This window comes from Eumetopias jubatus, unplaced genomic scaffold (assembly GCF_037043125.1).
Source record: "Eumetopias jubatus isolate StellerSeaLion01/CBP00866 unplaced genomic scaffold, mEumJub1_p1.0 scaffold_15, whole genome shotgun sequence".
Lineage (NCBI taxonomy): Eukaryota > Metazoa > Chordata > Mammalia > Carnivora > Otariidae > Eumetopias > Eumetopias jubatus.
In genome coordinates this window covers 25,052,916-25,068,866 of record NW_028274821.1, presented here as the reverse complement: position 1 = coordinate 25,068,866, position 15,951 = coordinate 25,052,916, and the positions used below count along the sequence as shown (strand labels likewise).

Below are 15,951 nucleotides of genomic sequence, written 5' to 3'. Positions count from 1 at the left end.
AGCCTTCAGTTCTCGCGAGAGTTTTTTCCCCTCCCTCCCCTCTGCCGCTAGTGAGTGCGCGAACGAGAAAGGAGGAGGGCGCTCCAGGCGAAAGCACTGCAGACGCCATTATCCTCTGTTTCTCTGCTGCAGCAACCTCGACGTCTTGCCTACGTCCCTCTTTCTTGCGGCCTATAGGTAATTGGGGTCTTTGGCGCTAGTGTATTATAGATTCAGGCATAGGTTTGGCCTCCCTAAAGGCTGCGTTGACTTTTTTGAAGCCCGGCTTTTCTCGGGCCCTTAGCGGCCTCACAATCTGAAGGGAGGCGCCGGTGCGAGGCGTGGCGTCGCCTCCTTCGGCGCTTTGATTGACGCGGCCTTGGGCCAATCGCTTTGCCCTCGCGCCACCGCTAAACCCCGGGCAACCAATTGGGCTCGGCGGCGGGGTAGGAGACTGCGGGGAGGCGGGGGAAGGCGGCGGGGGCCTGCGCTCGTTCTCTGTCTAGCTCTGACCGGCTGAGGCGGCGCGGCGGCACAGGGACGGAGGCCTCGCGCGGTGAGGAGCGGGGCTGGACGAACGGCGCGTGGGGGCGAGGGTCAGAGATGAAGTTGGCCGCTTGAGGGAGGCGTTTGGGGGCTTGCTTGGTGGTTGGCTGATTCTCGGAGAGGGAACGTTGCCCGGTTTCCCCTCCCCCCACCTCCGCCATTTCCCTGAGCGTATATCCGCAGTCCGCGTTGTGGTGCTAGAGGCTTCGGGTAATTGCGAGGCGTGTGCCTGTAGGATGAGTTGTAGTTTCGTAGTCTTAATAGTCTTCAGAACTAGGCACCTTGTGTAGGAAGCAGAAGCGGCCGACGGGCGGGACGCGAGGGCAGTGGAGAACACCGCCGCTCTCTTTGTGTGGGTCCCGCCGCACTTAGGCCCTCCCGGCCCGGGCTGGGAGCTGGAGCGGGGGAGATGGAAGAGTCGAGGCTGCCTCGGTTGCTTTGTCTCTCCCGCGGTGGGGGGAGGGTGCGGGGGATGAGATCTCGGGACCGCGTGGTGGGTGGGGGAGGGGGGTCCGCGCTCGGCTCCGCCTAGTAGCACGTAGTCGCCATTACGCGGGCCGCCATTTCCTGTCGGGTCCGGGTGAGGAGCGGCGCGGCGCTTCTGCGCTCTCCTTCAGCTTTTTCAACTCCTGTTATTCGGCTGTTGCTGATCCCCGGTACCATGCGGGGCCGGGTTGGGGGGGGACATGTTTGCGTTCGGCTGGTCGCTCCCATATTTAGCGATTTGAGGAATAGCGACTGAAGGACCTGAACGGTGAACCGTGGCAACGTTTTCCTTACAAGTAGAGCCCGCCGTCTTTAAGTTCCTTCATCTAAACCTATCATGCCTTAACATTTAGCTGCGTGATGGGCGGTGAGGGTAGCGTTTCGGTTAGTCGGTTATTGACAAACGTTACGGAAGAACGGGAGCCATAAATGTAGCTCTGGGTTGCCTAGGTATTCGTCTTTTACCTACCAGAGGCCACTTGTCGCCTCTTTCTGCTTGTTCTGTGAGGGCTGGTGAAAGGCTGGTTGCATTCCTATTACTCCGGCGTTAAAGGTGTAATTGTTAGGTTATAGACTTTCAAAACCTAACTTAAAATATTCTTGTAGTGGCAGTATTAGCGTTCTAGGGCTTCATTTGCTCTGTTTGAACAATCGGGTATTATTGGCAGTTGAGGTCTGCTTCGGTATGAGGTTTTAAGATTTAATCTTCTCTTCAGTACATTGACCTGATTGTTGAATGTCGCTTGAATTTGCCTTCATATTTGTAAACTTTAGAGATTGCAGAGAATGGCATTTCAGGTCACCAGAGGGAAACCCACCCGCAATTTAAAAATCCAGTATAACTAATTTTATACATCTCTAAATGTGTGCTTTTAGGGACAAAATTGAAGGCTCTTGGGCTTATGTATAGTCTTACAGATCTTTGGTCTTTATTGTATAAAACAATTAGTTACTGTGGTGGGACTCCCGTCCAGTGGCTAAAAATTGCATGGTTTTCTTTTTGCAAAAAATCAGGGTCCTTCGGTTTTGGTTTTTGGTTTTCCTAAGGCGATCATTTGAGAGTGTAAGACCCAGTTTTAGAAAGAGCTATTTAGTTTGTATTCAAATCACTGTTCATTAGTATTCAGTAATAAGCAACCAAAAAGCAAAACTGATTTATGTTGGTTTTTATAGGCTACTGCAGCACTAGGGTGTCAGTTGGTCCCGCCCAGAACACTTCAGTTCTGCTCTGCAAGGATATATTATACCTGGTACGTTCTAGAAGAGTGTCATTTCTTTGCCTTTTTTTTTTTATTATTAGCGAGACACAAAGTTTACTTTTCCAGTAAACCAAATGTACTAGTCTCTCTCTTTTTCAACAGATTGGTGTATCCATTTAATACAAGAAAATGGAAACTGAACAGCCAGAGGAAACCTTCCCCAACACCGAAACCAATGGTGAATTTGGTGAGAAGACATTTTAATTTTAACAATTTTTGGATTTTCCCATTTTGTTAGTTTTGTTATTTAGAACTGTTTAGTCTGACGTCCCTGTCAGTTTTTTCTTCACTTTTATTTATGAACTACATGTAATTGTCATTTGCATTGGTGACTCTAAAGTTAGAGATAATAAAAGTACTTTTTCTTTGCATTTTATAATTTCAATCCTTTGAAGCGTTTTGTCACATTGTTTTGTTTAGAAATTATTATTGGAAGGGAACAGGCTTTGATTGAGTTAGCAACAAATCTCCAAACAGAATGGAGCTGCTTTCTCTGACCTACGGGTTGAAATTAAAATGTAATTGAATTAAAGGTACTTTTTCTTGCTGATAACTGGTGCTTTCTTTGAAATCTGAACTGTTAATTTCTAGGTAAACGCCCTGCAGAAGATATGGAAGAGGAACAAGCTTTTAAAAGATCTAGAAACACTGATGAGATGGTTGAATTACGCATTTTGCTTCAGAGCAAGGTATAAATTTTATTCTTGGAAATTTAAGAGTGGTTTTTAACTAAAGTAGAGATTAAAAGTTCTGGTTTGGCCCTCTGGGACGCATTCTAAGCCTTACAGATTGAAGAAAGATTTGTGTGGCTCTTTCTAAACAAATTTATAGGCCACGTTATTCTGATAAAATGAAAGTACTTAATAAAATTGAGTCATTGCAGGTCAAAGTAGCAGAAAGGGTGTAGGTGATGCTTAAAGCGTTAGTGGATTAAAGTTTATACCTTGATTGCATTGTGGGGAAAACACCCTAGTTGGCGGCTTATTTGATTGATAATACCATATGTCACAATGTGAAGGTACCTGATAATGTTTAAATTGTTTCTCAGAAGAAAACTTAATCAGTGCTTAACTTTCATGTTCCGTGTACTTTTTGGCATGCTGAAATTCCAAAGCTGTCTTGATGTTTTAGTCCCTAAAGCACAGACTCCTCATATTTCTTTTCTTAACCTGATGATTTGAGTGTTGTCTCTGATAGATTTCAGCTCTCTGACCAAAAAAAAGAAAGGTTAGGTTTTCCGGCTTGGGTGTTTTGTTTTTGTTTTTTGTTTTGTTTTGTTTTGTTTTGCTACAGTTTAAGAGCATAGGAAAGCGTTAACATAAGGAAAAGGAAAAGTAAGCTGCTTGTCTTTTTCTCTTCTCCAGAATGCTGGGGCAGTGATTGGAAAAGGAGGCAAGAATATTAAGGCTCTCCGTACAGACGTAAGTATTAAAGAGTTTAAATACTACACGAGCAGCTTCAGTTTGTGTGTAGAAATTTAAAGATTTTGCATCATAGAAATCATTTAATAGCCTAGATACAAGCCATTTGTAATAATTGATTACATAGATGATTTCAGTTTGCCATTCCTGATTTAACAAAGCCCAGATTGAGTTTGGGGAGGGGTGGGTCTGTATTAAACCTCTTCACTTTCTGATAACTTTCCACCAAATTATTCACTTCAAGATAACATTTTAATGAGAAAATAACGACTGTAAAAACCCTTAATTACACCATTTACTGTGTGTGAATCAATTACAGTATATCAAAAACCATTGCAGGTGGCTGATTAAACTCAAATTTTTATTTCCTTTTTTTAATCGTCCATCTGTTTAACAGTTTGCACATGGAGCACAGATTAATGTTCAGGTTGCATGATTTAAATATGGGTAAAGAATAGACACTTAGTGGGAAACCGTTTGTCAATGCCAAAGATTGTTTGAGTCTTCGTATTTTATAGTGGGTTGACTCTTGTGATTAGACACATTAAATGTTGGTATCACCAGAAGTGAGCATATTTCTAGGACTTGGCTACACCAAAATTCCTAAATTTTTTTCTCATAGTGTACACACTCTTTTAATGTTTCCTTGCTAAAGTTGAGGCAAATAATAACTTTGTGTTGAATACTTATTGACAGTATTTCATTTCTCTCTTGGTCGCAGATCTTTGTATGTTCCTCTTGTAAACTGAACTTGAAATTTTGTTTAAAATTTTACTTGCCTGCTAGGATCTAGGAATGCGTTTTAAACCTCCAGGAAACCAAACCTGATCTTTTTAAGAGTTAGGGTTTTTGGTGGTGTGGGAATTTTTGTTTTGTCTTTTATAAACCTCTCTCCTCTTAATCCAGATGTTCTATATAATTATCTGGGTTATTTCCCCATTTCCTCAAGAATTTCAGTAAACTGAGTCATGACAGGTTTTGTGTCTACCCTCATGAGCCAGCCTGCTACTGAAACATCGTTTGTTTTTTAAAAAAAAAAAAAAATAGTACCATCATTTAAGGTCCTTAAATGTTAAGCCACAGTCAGATATAGAGAAGTCCATTATTGTGTTAGTCTTCAGAACAACTTAAGCTTGTTTCATTAATTGAGAGTATGAGTATAGTTTGTATTAAATTAAAATTTATTGCTTTTCCCCCTTTTCCCTCTCCTTGTTTTTTTGGCCATATATCTCCGTTGCCCATGTACTGGATCGACTTACCCCTGCGTTGCCCACCATGACGTTGGCCCATCCGCCCCTGAACGCCCATGTGAAAACCCTGGTTGGCTATGCCCAAAAATGTGCTCGTTGCCAAACGGGTACCATACTTGACAACTTCTGATTGAATGCCCATGCCCAATGCCAACATCCACGAACGCCAATGACCAATGCAGTACAATGCCAGTGTTTCAGTCCCAGACAGCAGTGGCCCCGAGCGGTATGTCCCAACAGTTTATGCCTCACTGCCTGATTAGAAAGAGAGAAATGTATTTTATTACCTGCCTTTTATATAATTAAATAGTATCCCCTTTAGACGGTGTATTGTTTTTCAAGTTTCTGTCTTATTTTCCCCATTAAGTCTTTTTGTCACTGAACTTTTACCGTGAGTTGCCCACCCAAACGATCCACTAATTTTATTTCGATGGAAGGAGCACAGCTTCAAGTGTTGCATATTTGCTGCATTGTAAATCAAATTGTTACCAAAATAGTCTCTCGCTCTGTCTTTGTGGCCCACCTTGCTTCCCAACATTGCCTGTTCATAATTTTTTCTGATGAAATGCTAACTCTGGTTCACTTTCCTTCACTTCTCATTTGTGTTGTCTTTGTTTTGTCTCGCATTTGTATTTGTTTTCTTGCAGAGCCCATTAGTGATCTAATTTCTAACTGGTATCCATAACCTTACTCCAAATATAATGTTCACCACTTGCATATTCCCCCACTTTTGCCTAAGAGAAGGTGTGCCAGTTTTACCAATGTAACAGCGAGGGTATCCTTAACTTAGTGGTGGCGGGGAACATAAATATTCAACTCTGCTTCAGTTCTGGTCAATTTATTGCCCACTTAATCTGAGCCCTTCCAAGAGCCCATTCTCTCTGTCTCTCTGCAAGTCTCCTAATATTGTTATCATGTCTGTATTGGGCATAAAACAAAATGCATGTGAAAAATCTATAAATAGGCTACTTTAAATGGGGAGATTAAATAATTGTATGTAACTTCTCTGTAAAAGTTTGTATGACTACTGATGATGAACACAAAACTCATTTTTCTTTTCCACCTTTTTTGTACTATCTGGTATTTGTGATGTTTGACAGCATATTGAGTATCAGTGCTGATATTGAAACAATTGGAGAAATTCTGAAGAAAATCATCCCTACCTTGGAAGAGGTAGGCTCTTTTTTTGTTTTTAATGTATTTGGCAATTGAGGAGGGATTGTTGAAGTGTTTTATTGGGGCTAAATGGGGGCTACGGAGAGAGAGTGGCTATAACAGTTTGTAGCAGCGTCTTATATTACATAATGTGCATGGTTACTATTCCACGTTGTTTTAAAATGTAATCTGAAAAAATACTTTGATGTAGTCTGGCCACTCCAGAGTAAACATGAACTACCTATGGTCATGCACATGGGTTTAGCGTGTATTTTATGGACTGTGGTTATAGGGGAGGTGTTTTTTTTTTAAATTAGAATATTGATTGTGGGACTGTGTTGGAGAGAACTATGATCTAGTTCAAGGGTTTTTTTTAATTCTATGTAGTCCTGTATTTATTGGGTATATAGGAGAAGGTTACACATTGATTCTTAAGAATAGATCAGCAATTTTTCTTTAACGGTATAGATATGAAATATGTTGTAGTAGCTTTACCAATATATGCGACAATAGCCTGATCACACTAGACACTTAACCTATTACTCTTATTTTTCTACTTTCAGGGCCTGCAGTTGCCATCACCCACTGCAACCAGCCAGCTCCCGCTCGAATCTGATGCTGTGGAATGCTTAAATGTATGTCATAGTGCCATTGAACCCCACTGAAGTATGGAGCCTGGCCCGTAGGATCAATTTTATTTTTAACATAGCGTACTTTTCCCGTCTCTAGAAAAAGGCTTAAAAACATGATAAATGAATGGTCTTACAACTCACTGTTGACCCTGCTCCATGCTGCAGTGGGAATTAACTACATTTGCAAAGTGCTTTGCAGTCATTTTTATTATGGTGTTATTTGAATGTTAATAATAATTTTGTGGTAACAGCGACATGCTAAATGGCTGCAGTGTGGGTATGGTGTTGCAGGACCTGAAAATAAAATAGTTTTTTAAGGTGGTGCAGAATGTCCTTTTTGGGCCTGGCTATTGAGGATAATAAGCACATAACTGGTAAAGTTATTGAAATATAAATTCAGGTTGCTCACTGCAACAGTATATTGTCATGCTTATAGCAGATAAGTGTGTATTGGGGATTCCTTAATTTGGGACTAAAATTCTATAATTCTCCCTCTGCAGTACCAACACTATAAAGGAAGTGACTTTGACTGCGAGTTGAGACTGTTGATTCATCAGAGTCTGGCAGGAGGAATTATTGGAGTCAAAGGTGCTAAAATCAAAGAACTTCGAGAGGTAAAAAGCAGTTGTTTCCTTGCTGTATTACTAGACAATAGTATTTCATATAGAGTTGGGTCAGTGGGCTTCTCTCATTCCCCCTTTTGAGTTCTCTCTAAATTCCTTATAGTTTGTTTATCTAGTTCACTTTTAAAATCTAACAGAAAGACCTGGACATGCTAGGACAAGTTCTTCCACCAATACCATGGCAAAGTCCTAGAGTTACTAACGGTTCTTATGGGGGGGGGGGTGTTCCTGGATGTGAATGTAAATTTTTCTGAACCTAAGAAACTTACTTTTTCCTCTTCTGATTAACGCCTTCCCCTTTTTCATAAACTTACCACAGAACACACAGACAACAATCAAGCTTTTCCAGGAATGCTGTCCTCATTCCACTGACAGAGTCGTTCTTATTGGAGGAAAACCTGATAGGGTTGTAGAGTGCATCAAGATCATCCTTGATCTTATATCAGAGGTATTTTTGGAATATTTTATTACGTTTAATTCCATGGAACAGATGTTTTATTCTAACTTAGTTTCACAGTGTTGAGACAAATGGTTTTTATTTGTCCTTACTCTTCAGCTAATTTTTTAGCTATCGCTTCAATTTAAAAATTTGAGGGGGGCAGAGAGGTCATTTGATCATTGGTGAAGATTTTTAATAGCCTTTGGTCCTTCAAATGAAGTTTCTATAGTTTCTCTATAGTACCACATCCCAACTGATGTGCTTCAGTATGAGTTACAAATTTATAATAAGATACTGATTGCCTCAGTCCTTGAGGTAGTTACTTATAGTTACTTTGTTCTCTACAGACCCCATTGTGAAATGTATGAATGGGGTTTGTACAAGTCTCTTGAGATGGAACAAGAAAAGCAGGCTGCTAAAACTTTGTTTAGGACTCAACAAAAATACTGCATTTTTTAAAGTTCTTTTCTACTATTAACCTTTGCCTGCATTCCTTTTCCTGTCACAAGTACCTCCCAGGAGAAATAAAGGACTTGAAACGTTTGGCTTGTTAATCATTTGATATGAAACAAGGCTCTTTTCAGTCTGTTAACATTGCTCTATTTTTGTTTTAGTCTCCCATCAAAGGACGTGCACAGCCTTATGATCCCAATTTTTATGATGAAACCTACGATTATGGTGGTTTTACAATGATGTTTGATGACCGCCGTGGACGTCCTGTGGGATTTCCCATGCGGGGAAGAGGTGGTTTTGACAGAATGCCTCCTGGTCGGGGTGGGCGTCCTATGCCTCCATCTAGAAGAGATTATGATGATATGAGCCCTCGTCGGGGACCTCCTCCACCTCCTCCTGGACGAGGTGGCCGGGGTGGTAGCAGAGCTCGGAATCTTCCTCTTCCTCCTCCACCACCACCTAGAGGAGGGTAAGTTTCTTCCATCCACACATTGCTAATCTGTAAGAGGCTTCACTCTATGGGTAGGTAGGGTAGATTTTTATTTGGTGTGTGTGACATGTAAGCAAACAGATTACAACAAGTTACTATGCTTGCAGAGATCTAATGGCCTATGACAGAAGAGGAAGACCTGGAGACCGCTATGATGGCATGGTAAGAACTTTTCATTTATCAACGTATATGAGAGCTTTTAGGGTTCTAAAGTCACGTAGTTGACACTGTTGAAGATGATTAATTGGAAGCTTGCTTTACAAATGGAGTTCTTAGACAACTAGTTAAATCATTTCAGTTGTTAGCTGGAATATTAAGACTTTATTTAGCTATTTTTGTTTCTGGAGAACATGTGATTGCTGCCAATGATACATATTTTAGTGATGCAGGATAGAAATGAGGCGTATAAAAATGGTAGCTCTGTGTCTGAAACAATGCAGGTTATGTTAATAGTTTTATCTCTGATACAGGTTGGTTTCAGTGCTGATGAAACTTGGGACTCTGCAATAGATACATGGAGCCCATCAGAATGGCAGATGGCTTATGAACCACAGGTTGAGTATCATGGGTGTTTGTATTCATATCAGTAACAATTTAAAATGCTTGCCTACTTGCCAGTGTTTGTTTTCCCCTTGTGTAATGTTTTTGCTTCTGTGCTATGTACCTGAAGAGTTTCTTCCCCCAAGGATTGTCTTCTGAAACATACTAGGGAGAAAATGGGAGGACTTTAGTTTTCTAAACTAAGATTTTAGGAATATTAAAATACCTGAAGAATAGTTTTGAAGGCAAAGTAATTTTTTATTTTTTCTTTCCATTTTTAGGGTGGCTCCGGATATGGTAAGTTTTTTCCTTTGTGAAATCAAAACATTATTTCATGCTTTCTAAATGAACTTAATGCTCATTATTTAAATCAGATTATTCCTATGCAGGGGGTCGTGGCTCATATGGTGATCTTGGTGGACCTATTATTACTACACAAGTAACTATTCCCAAAGATGTAAGTAGTATTCTTTAAATTTTTACGTTCTTGTAATGTTACAAGAAACATTTAATGAGCATTTTCTTTAAATTCCCCGTCTTTAAGGGTCTTAAAGTACTGAATCTTAGGATTAAAATTGTGTTTTACAGACTTCAGCAAGATGTCTTTCTCTGGTTTGACTTCTTTAAAAGCAGAGGGTTCTGAACCCTTGATTTGTTTATTAAAGGAAAGGTTGATGCGCAGCGTAAATACATTTTAATTCAAACCTTGACGAGTTGGAGATCTTTAATTCTAGAATGAACTGTGCAGTGTTAATACTTGACATTCATTGAAAATACCAGTAATACGGTTGTTTTTAAAGTATATCATAAACACTTGTTTTTAAAAATCTTTTCAGTTGGCTGGATCTATTATTGGCAAAGGTGGTCAGCGGATTAAACAAATCCGTCATGAGTCAGGAGCTTCGATCAAAATTGACGAGCCTCTAGAAGGGTCTGAAGATCGGATCATTACCATTACAGGAACACAGGACCAGATACAGAATGCACAGTATTTGCTGCAGAACAGGTCAGTTTGGGTTTAGCTTTATGTTAGCATACCCATACTAAAACTTTAAAAAGCTTTTCTTCTCAATTGATTTTTCTTTTAGAAGCCATGGTGTCTCAACCTTTTGGGGACCTAACTTCTAAACATCTTAATAGCTTTGCTTTAATTTTCTTCTGCTTTCTTACTAAAAACGAAGACATTCAATACTAATCTTGCTGGAAGAAGCCTTAACCAAGCAAACTTCTCATTTCTCTGGTGAAAACTGCTGCCAAAACCACTTGTTATAAATTATACAGAGCCTGTAGAAAATATAGAAGATTCAGTGGATGTTGGTCTAGTTCTGTGTGGAAGACTAGTGATTTTGTTGTTTTTAGATAACTAAATCGACAACAAATCACAGTCTGCCATATGGCACAGGCCATGCCTCTACAGGACAAATGATTGGTGCTGTAAAATGCAGCATTTCACACCTTACTGGCATTTCTTTGTCTTTTCTACCAAGTATTAACAACTTTTAATTTCATTTTCCTAATTCTGCTCTACTAATGTCTGATTTACTATTAATCATTTTCTTGAATTTTACATTGCTCTAATTTTGTAATTGCTAATGTTTTAATTCTTATTTCTAATTGTAATGGACATGTTTATCATTTTAATTTAGCATTGAAATTGTCTTAATGTTGATTAAGATGTTACGAACAAAAATTCTAATTCGTACTTTTTTTTCTTTTCTTTTATAGTGTGAAGCAGTATGCAGATGTTGAAGGATTCTAATGCAAGATATTTTTTCTTTTTTATAGTGTGAAGCAGTATTCTGGAAAGTTTTTCTAAGACTAGTGAAGAACTGAAGGAGTCCTGCATCTTTTTTTTTTTATCTGCTTCTGTTTAAAAAGCCAACATTCCTCTGCTTCATAGGTGTTCTGCATTTGAGGTGTAGTGAAATCTTTGCTGTTCACCAGATGTAATGTTTTAGTTCCTTACAAACAGGGTGGGGGGGGGAAGGGCGTGCAAAAACTAACATTGAAATTTTGAAACAGCAGCAGAGTGAGTGAATTTTAATTTTTGTTCATTGTTGGTGGTTTAAAAGAAAAAATTCCCCCCATGTAATTATTGTGAACACTTTGCTTTGTGGTCACTGTAACATTTTGGGGGGTGGTGGGACAGGGAGGAAAAGTAACAATAGTCCATTTGTCCCTGGCATCTATTCAGAGCAGTGTGCAGAATGTAATGCTCTTTTGTAAGAAACGTTTTATGATTTTTAAAATAAATTTAGTGAACCTATTTTGGTGGTCATTTTTTTTTTTAAGACAGTCATTTTTCAAATGGCTGGATCCCCAACCCACCCCAAACTAAACACTAAGTTTGATTTTCAGCTCCTCTGGTGGATATAAATAAATGCATCTCTTCTTGGACATAGGCAAAATATCTTGGCTAATTCCATTCTGGTGATTTCTTGATGATTTGAAAGTCTATTGCTTGGGAAGAAATTCCGTCATACACATTTATGCTTATAATAAGCTGGGGATCTTTTTTGTTTGCAAATGCTTGCCCCTACTCTGCAACAGTTTTCTATGTTAGTAATTGTGAATGGAGAACCAAGGTGGGGAGCAATACTACAAATTGAGTAATGGTATAAGTATAAGTATATGCCAGAAGCCTAATGGCAGCAAGTTTTATTAATCAGAATAATACTTGGTTATGGAAGTGACTGATGCTAAATAAATTCTTCTTATTTTTTATTAGATAATTTTTCACCTATAGACAAACTGTCAGCCTGCTAGTGTCTATTAGTTAAACTTTGTAAAATATATATATATTCTTGTTTTTTTCCATTGTATGCAAATTGAAGGAAAAAGATGTACCATTTCTCTGTTATATGTTGGATTATGTAGGAAATGTTTGTGAACAATTCAAAAAAACGATGAAAAAAGTTCCTGTGGATGTTTTGTGTAGTATCTTGGCATTTGTATTGATAGTTAAAAGTTCACTTCCAAATAAACAAAACTCCCATAATACTAGATTTGATGTGTACCCAATTTGAACAAGGGTTGGTGACTACCTGTAAAATTTGTTCAAACGTTCCTCTTGTAAGGAAATACAGTAATCTTAAATTACATTTTTTTTTCGTGTGAAGTGTTGTTTCTAGAATAAATCTGGTAGGGGTGATAAATACAAAATCCCAATCATTAAGCTCTTTATTTGTTAAAGGGGGAGTCTAGCATGTTGAGAGCTGGAATTGTTATCCAATTCTTTAATAAGACTACTGTGACATTACCTATGAGAAATTTGGGGTTTCTTAGGTTTTTATCTTTAAGATAGCTCTAGTTTAATGTTTGAAAATAATGACCAATAAATGTTAACAACTGTGGAGTTTGGTTCCTGGCTCACAAGTTCCAAAAATCTCTACCTGTTAACCTCCCAGCTCTCTAGAAAACATGAGAACAGCTCAATTCTATGGAAAATACTTAATGCCATTCTGTTTTTTTTAAGCTTAGGAAAAAGACTTGAATGTAATAGAAGAAGTGTAGGTAGTTTTCTGGAATATACATAAGTAGTACATGCATGCAAACCACATTTAAAGGCAGAATTTTGGTGGAACTCCTTTTAGTGTTCTCTTGATAAGTGAAATTGTCACAACGTCACTTAAAACTTTGAATGAAAACTGATATAGTTTCCCAAAAGAAATTAGGCTGCACTGCCACACCCCTTGGGTATTTTAAGTATGGGTGAGCTGGAGGGGTTTAGGGTAGTATAATCTTTTGAAATGAGCCTTTCCACTAGAGAAAAAGTGACAGTGTTTTAGTTAAACTTAAGTGTTACTGGCAGAGAGCATCCCTGGAGGTAACACTGGCTTTCAGAGCAGTCATTGGTCATTCAAAAATTAGTCATGTAAGAACATAGATTATTAGCTGGATTTTCATTTTTGCCTTTTAACAAGTTGAGACGAACATAACCTACTAAAAATAGACTCGAGAATATCTGGCACTGAAGAGTTGGGTGTACCACTTGGGAAGGGAAAGGCCTTTTGTGTTGCCACTATTTGTAAATGGTGTTTGAATATGGGCTGGAAATTAAGTGGGGAAGTTCTCAGTAAAGCATGCTTGTGGAACGTTGAACCAATTTTATAAGAAGCAACTAGTACATATGCTGATGTATGGAAGCCTCACATTTAAATGTGCAGTTCCTAAAACGTTTTAAGCTTAACTTTGAAAGCTATTACCATAATGCCAACAGACATGTTAAAAACCAGGTTGTTAACAGTTTTTTTAGAAATGAAAATTTTAAAAACCTGTGCTATTCAAATTTTAAGTTTGCCTTTAAAATGAGACTACAGGGGCACCTGAGTGGCTCAGTTGGTTAAGCGTTCGAACTTGGTTGTGACTCCGCTCATAATCTCTGGGTTGGGAGATAGAGCTCCATATCAGGCTCTGCACTCAGCACAAAAGCTGCTTCAGATTCTTCCTCCTCTCCCCCTCGTGCTCACTCACTCTCAATACAAAAAAAGATTACAAAATTTTTTTATGGAATAATCCCAATATTTTACTCTTAAATCTGATAACATTCTACTGGAATGCATAGAGACTGGAGGAAAATGATAAGCGTTTAATGCTATCAGTTTTTTAGAAAGGGATTCAATCTTGGTGGCTAAATGTAAATTAAATCACTTTGCATCTCCCATTTATCACCAAGGGTTGCTCATTGCTGGCAAGTTTGAGGTGAAATGGGCTCAGTTTCTTTATGGAGCCACTGAACTTATGGAAAGCCTTTTCAGTGTTTCTCAAAAAACTTCGTAGGACCACCTTTAAAATCAGTGGTGCTGGGGGGGTGCCTAGGTGGCTCAGTCCTTAAGCGTTTGCCTTCAGCTTAGGTCATGATCCTGGGATCAAGCCCCACATGGGGCTCCCTGCTTGGCAGGGAGCCTGCTTCTCCCTCTCCCACTCTCCCTGCTTGTGTTCCCTCTCTCGCTATAAAATTTTATTTGACAGAGACAGCGAGAGAGGGAACACAAGCAGGGAGAGTGGGGGAGAGAAGCAGGTGCAGAGCAGGGAGCCCAATGCGGGGCTCGATCCCAGGACCCAGGGATCAGGACCCAAGCCGAAGGCAGACGCCCAATGGCTGAGCCACCCAGGCGCCCCGCAAATAAAATCTTGAGGAAAATACTAGCGGTGCTGGTTAAACATGAAAACATCTGGACCGTACTTCAATTTGAATCACAATCTCTAGAAGGAGGTACCAGGAATCTGCTTATTTAACAAGCTGAAGTTAATAGAGGGTTTTGTTTTTATTTAAGATTTTATTTTGAGAGGGCACACGAGCAGGGGGAGGAGCAGGAGAGAGACAAGCAGACTTGAGCGCAGAGCCCCATACAGGGCTTGATCTCATGACCCCAAGATCGTGACCTGAGCCAAAATCAAGGGGTGGGTGCTCAACTGACTGAGCTACCCAGGTGCCCCAAACTCAGTAGTTTGAAAACTAACATAATACAGCAATATGTAGTAAGAAACAAGTATGGGGGCACCTGGATGGCTCAGTCGGTTGAGAGTCTGCCTTTGGCTCAGGTCCTGGATCCTGGGGTCCTGGGTTTGCGCCCCATGTCGGGCTCCTTGCTCAGCAGGAAGTCTGCTTCTCCCTCTCCCTTTGGCCCTCCCCCCTGCCCCCCGCTTGTGCTCTCGTTCTCTCTCGAATAAATAAAAAAATCTTAAAATGTTACCATACCTTTTCATTAATTCACCCATACTTAGTTACCCAGGTGTACAGGTACAGTGGTAGACCCTAAGGATGCAGTGCTTAGGAATCATTCATTTGGAGAGACAATCCAGTAACAATGAGAAAAACCAGTGTTGTGAGATGTGTTTAGGAAAGCAGAAACCAATGTGTGTGTACATACATGTATACACATTCACATTCACAACATGTACGTACATGTATACACATTCACAATGAAACACTGTAGAGTTAAAACCGGGAAAATCCCTGTTTGCTTTGACCCAAAATTCTGTCCCCTGCTCCTCTTAGCAGATGAAAGAAGTAAAGACAGCTTGTGTACATAAGTAGCCATCATTTGCCCCAACCAGGCCTCAGCACCTAGAGAAGAAATCTGACCTGAGAGAAAAAGGTAATACCTAGAAAATTAAGCACTTTACATTTGTCTATATTTAAAATGGGGAGTTAATCTGAGTCAAGGACATTGGAAAATCTAAGATGCAAATGTTTTATAGGCTTGGGTTCCTGTTTACCAACAGGGTTGTAGTTTAACAGATACACCAGCTATCCTGTAACCTCAAACCTTCTTAGCCTTCCTAGTCACCTCATTTTCTGTCCAGACCTGTCCTCCCACTCAGTACCTCCATGCATTTCCCCCTGCTCCCCCAAACTCAGACCTGTAACCACCAGCCCTGTAGTTGTGAGAGAAACTATGTCAGCAGAACTTCAAAACTTTTAGAATCGTTTCAGTATTTTACGCTTTTGGTCATCCTATCCCCCTTACCCTGAAGTCTTTTTTTCCTGAAGTCTTCTATCTTTAAGGATGGGCTTCATGGAAGGGAAGGGCCAGTTCACCTAGAACAAAATGTCTGGGGGTTAGGAGTGGCGGTGTACATAAAACAGCTGCTTATCAGAGCAAAAGGGGGAGAAGTCATTTTGATAGTGAAGAGAGATTAGGCAGGAACAGAATAGAAGGCACCAGCCAGGTC

General features: G+C 39.9%; 1 protein-coding gene across 7 annotated transcripts; it reads left to right on the top strand.

Moving 5' to 3' along the window:
• The first annotated feature begins 46 nt into the window (after window positions 1-46).
• HNRNPK (heterogeneous nuclear ribonucleoprotein K) lies at window positions 47-12,278 on the top strand. Of its 7 annotated transcripts, none has more exons than XM_028122244.2 (17): window positions 47-177; window positions 2,185-2,261; window positions 2,373-2,457; window positions 2,862-2,959; window positions 3,635-3,691; window positions 5,124-5,167; window positions 6,042-6,114; window positions 6,660-6,731; window positions 7,229-7,342; window positions 7,671-7,799; window positions 8,405-8,712; window positions 8,841-8,895; window positions 9,204-9,287; window positions 9,555-9,570; window positions 9,648-9,730; window positions 10,110-10,279; window positions 11,059-12,278. In XM_028122244.2, the coding sequence occupies exons 3-17, from the start codon at window positions 2,400-2,402 to the stop codon at window positions 11,087-11,089; spliced, it is 1,392 nt and encodes a 463-aa protein (XP_027978045.1). In that variant the 5' UTR covers window positions 47-177; window positions 2,185-2,261; window positions 2,373-2,399; the 3' UTR covers window positions 11,090-12,278. The 7 variants fall into 7 exon arrangements, with proteins under 7 accessions (XP_027978045.1, XP_027978040.1, XP_027978043.1 ...); XM_028122239.2 differs by having other exon boundaries at window positions 10,999-12,278; XM_028122241.2 differs by lacking the exon at window positions 47-177 and adding an exon at window positions 449-535 and having other exon boundaries at window positions 10,999-12,278.
• The last annotated feature ends 3,673 nt before the right edge of the window (window positions 12,279-15,951 follow it).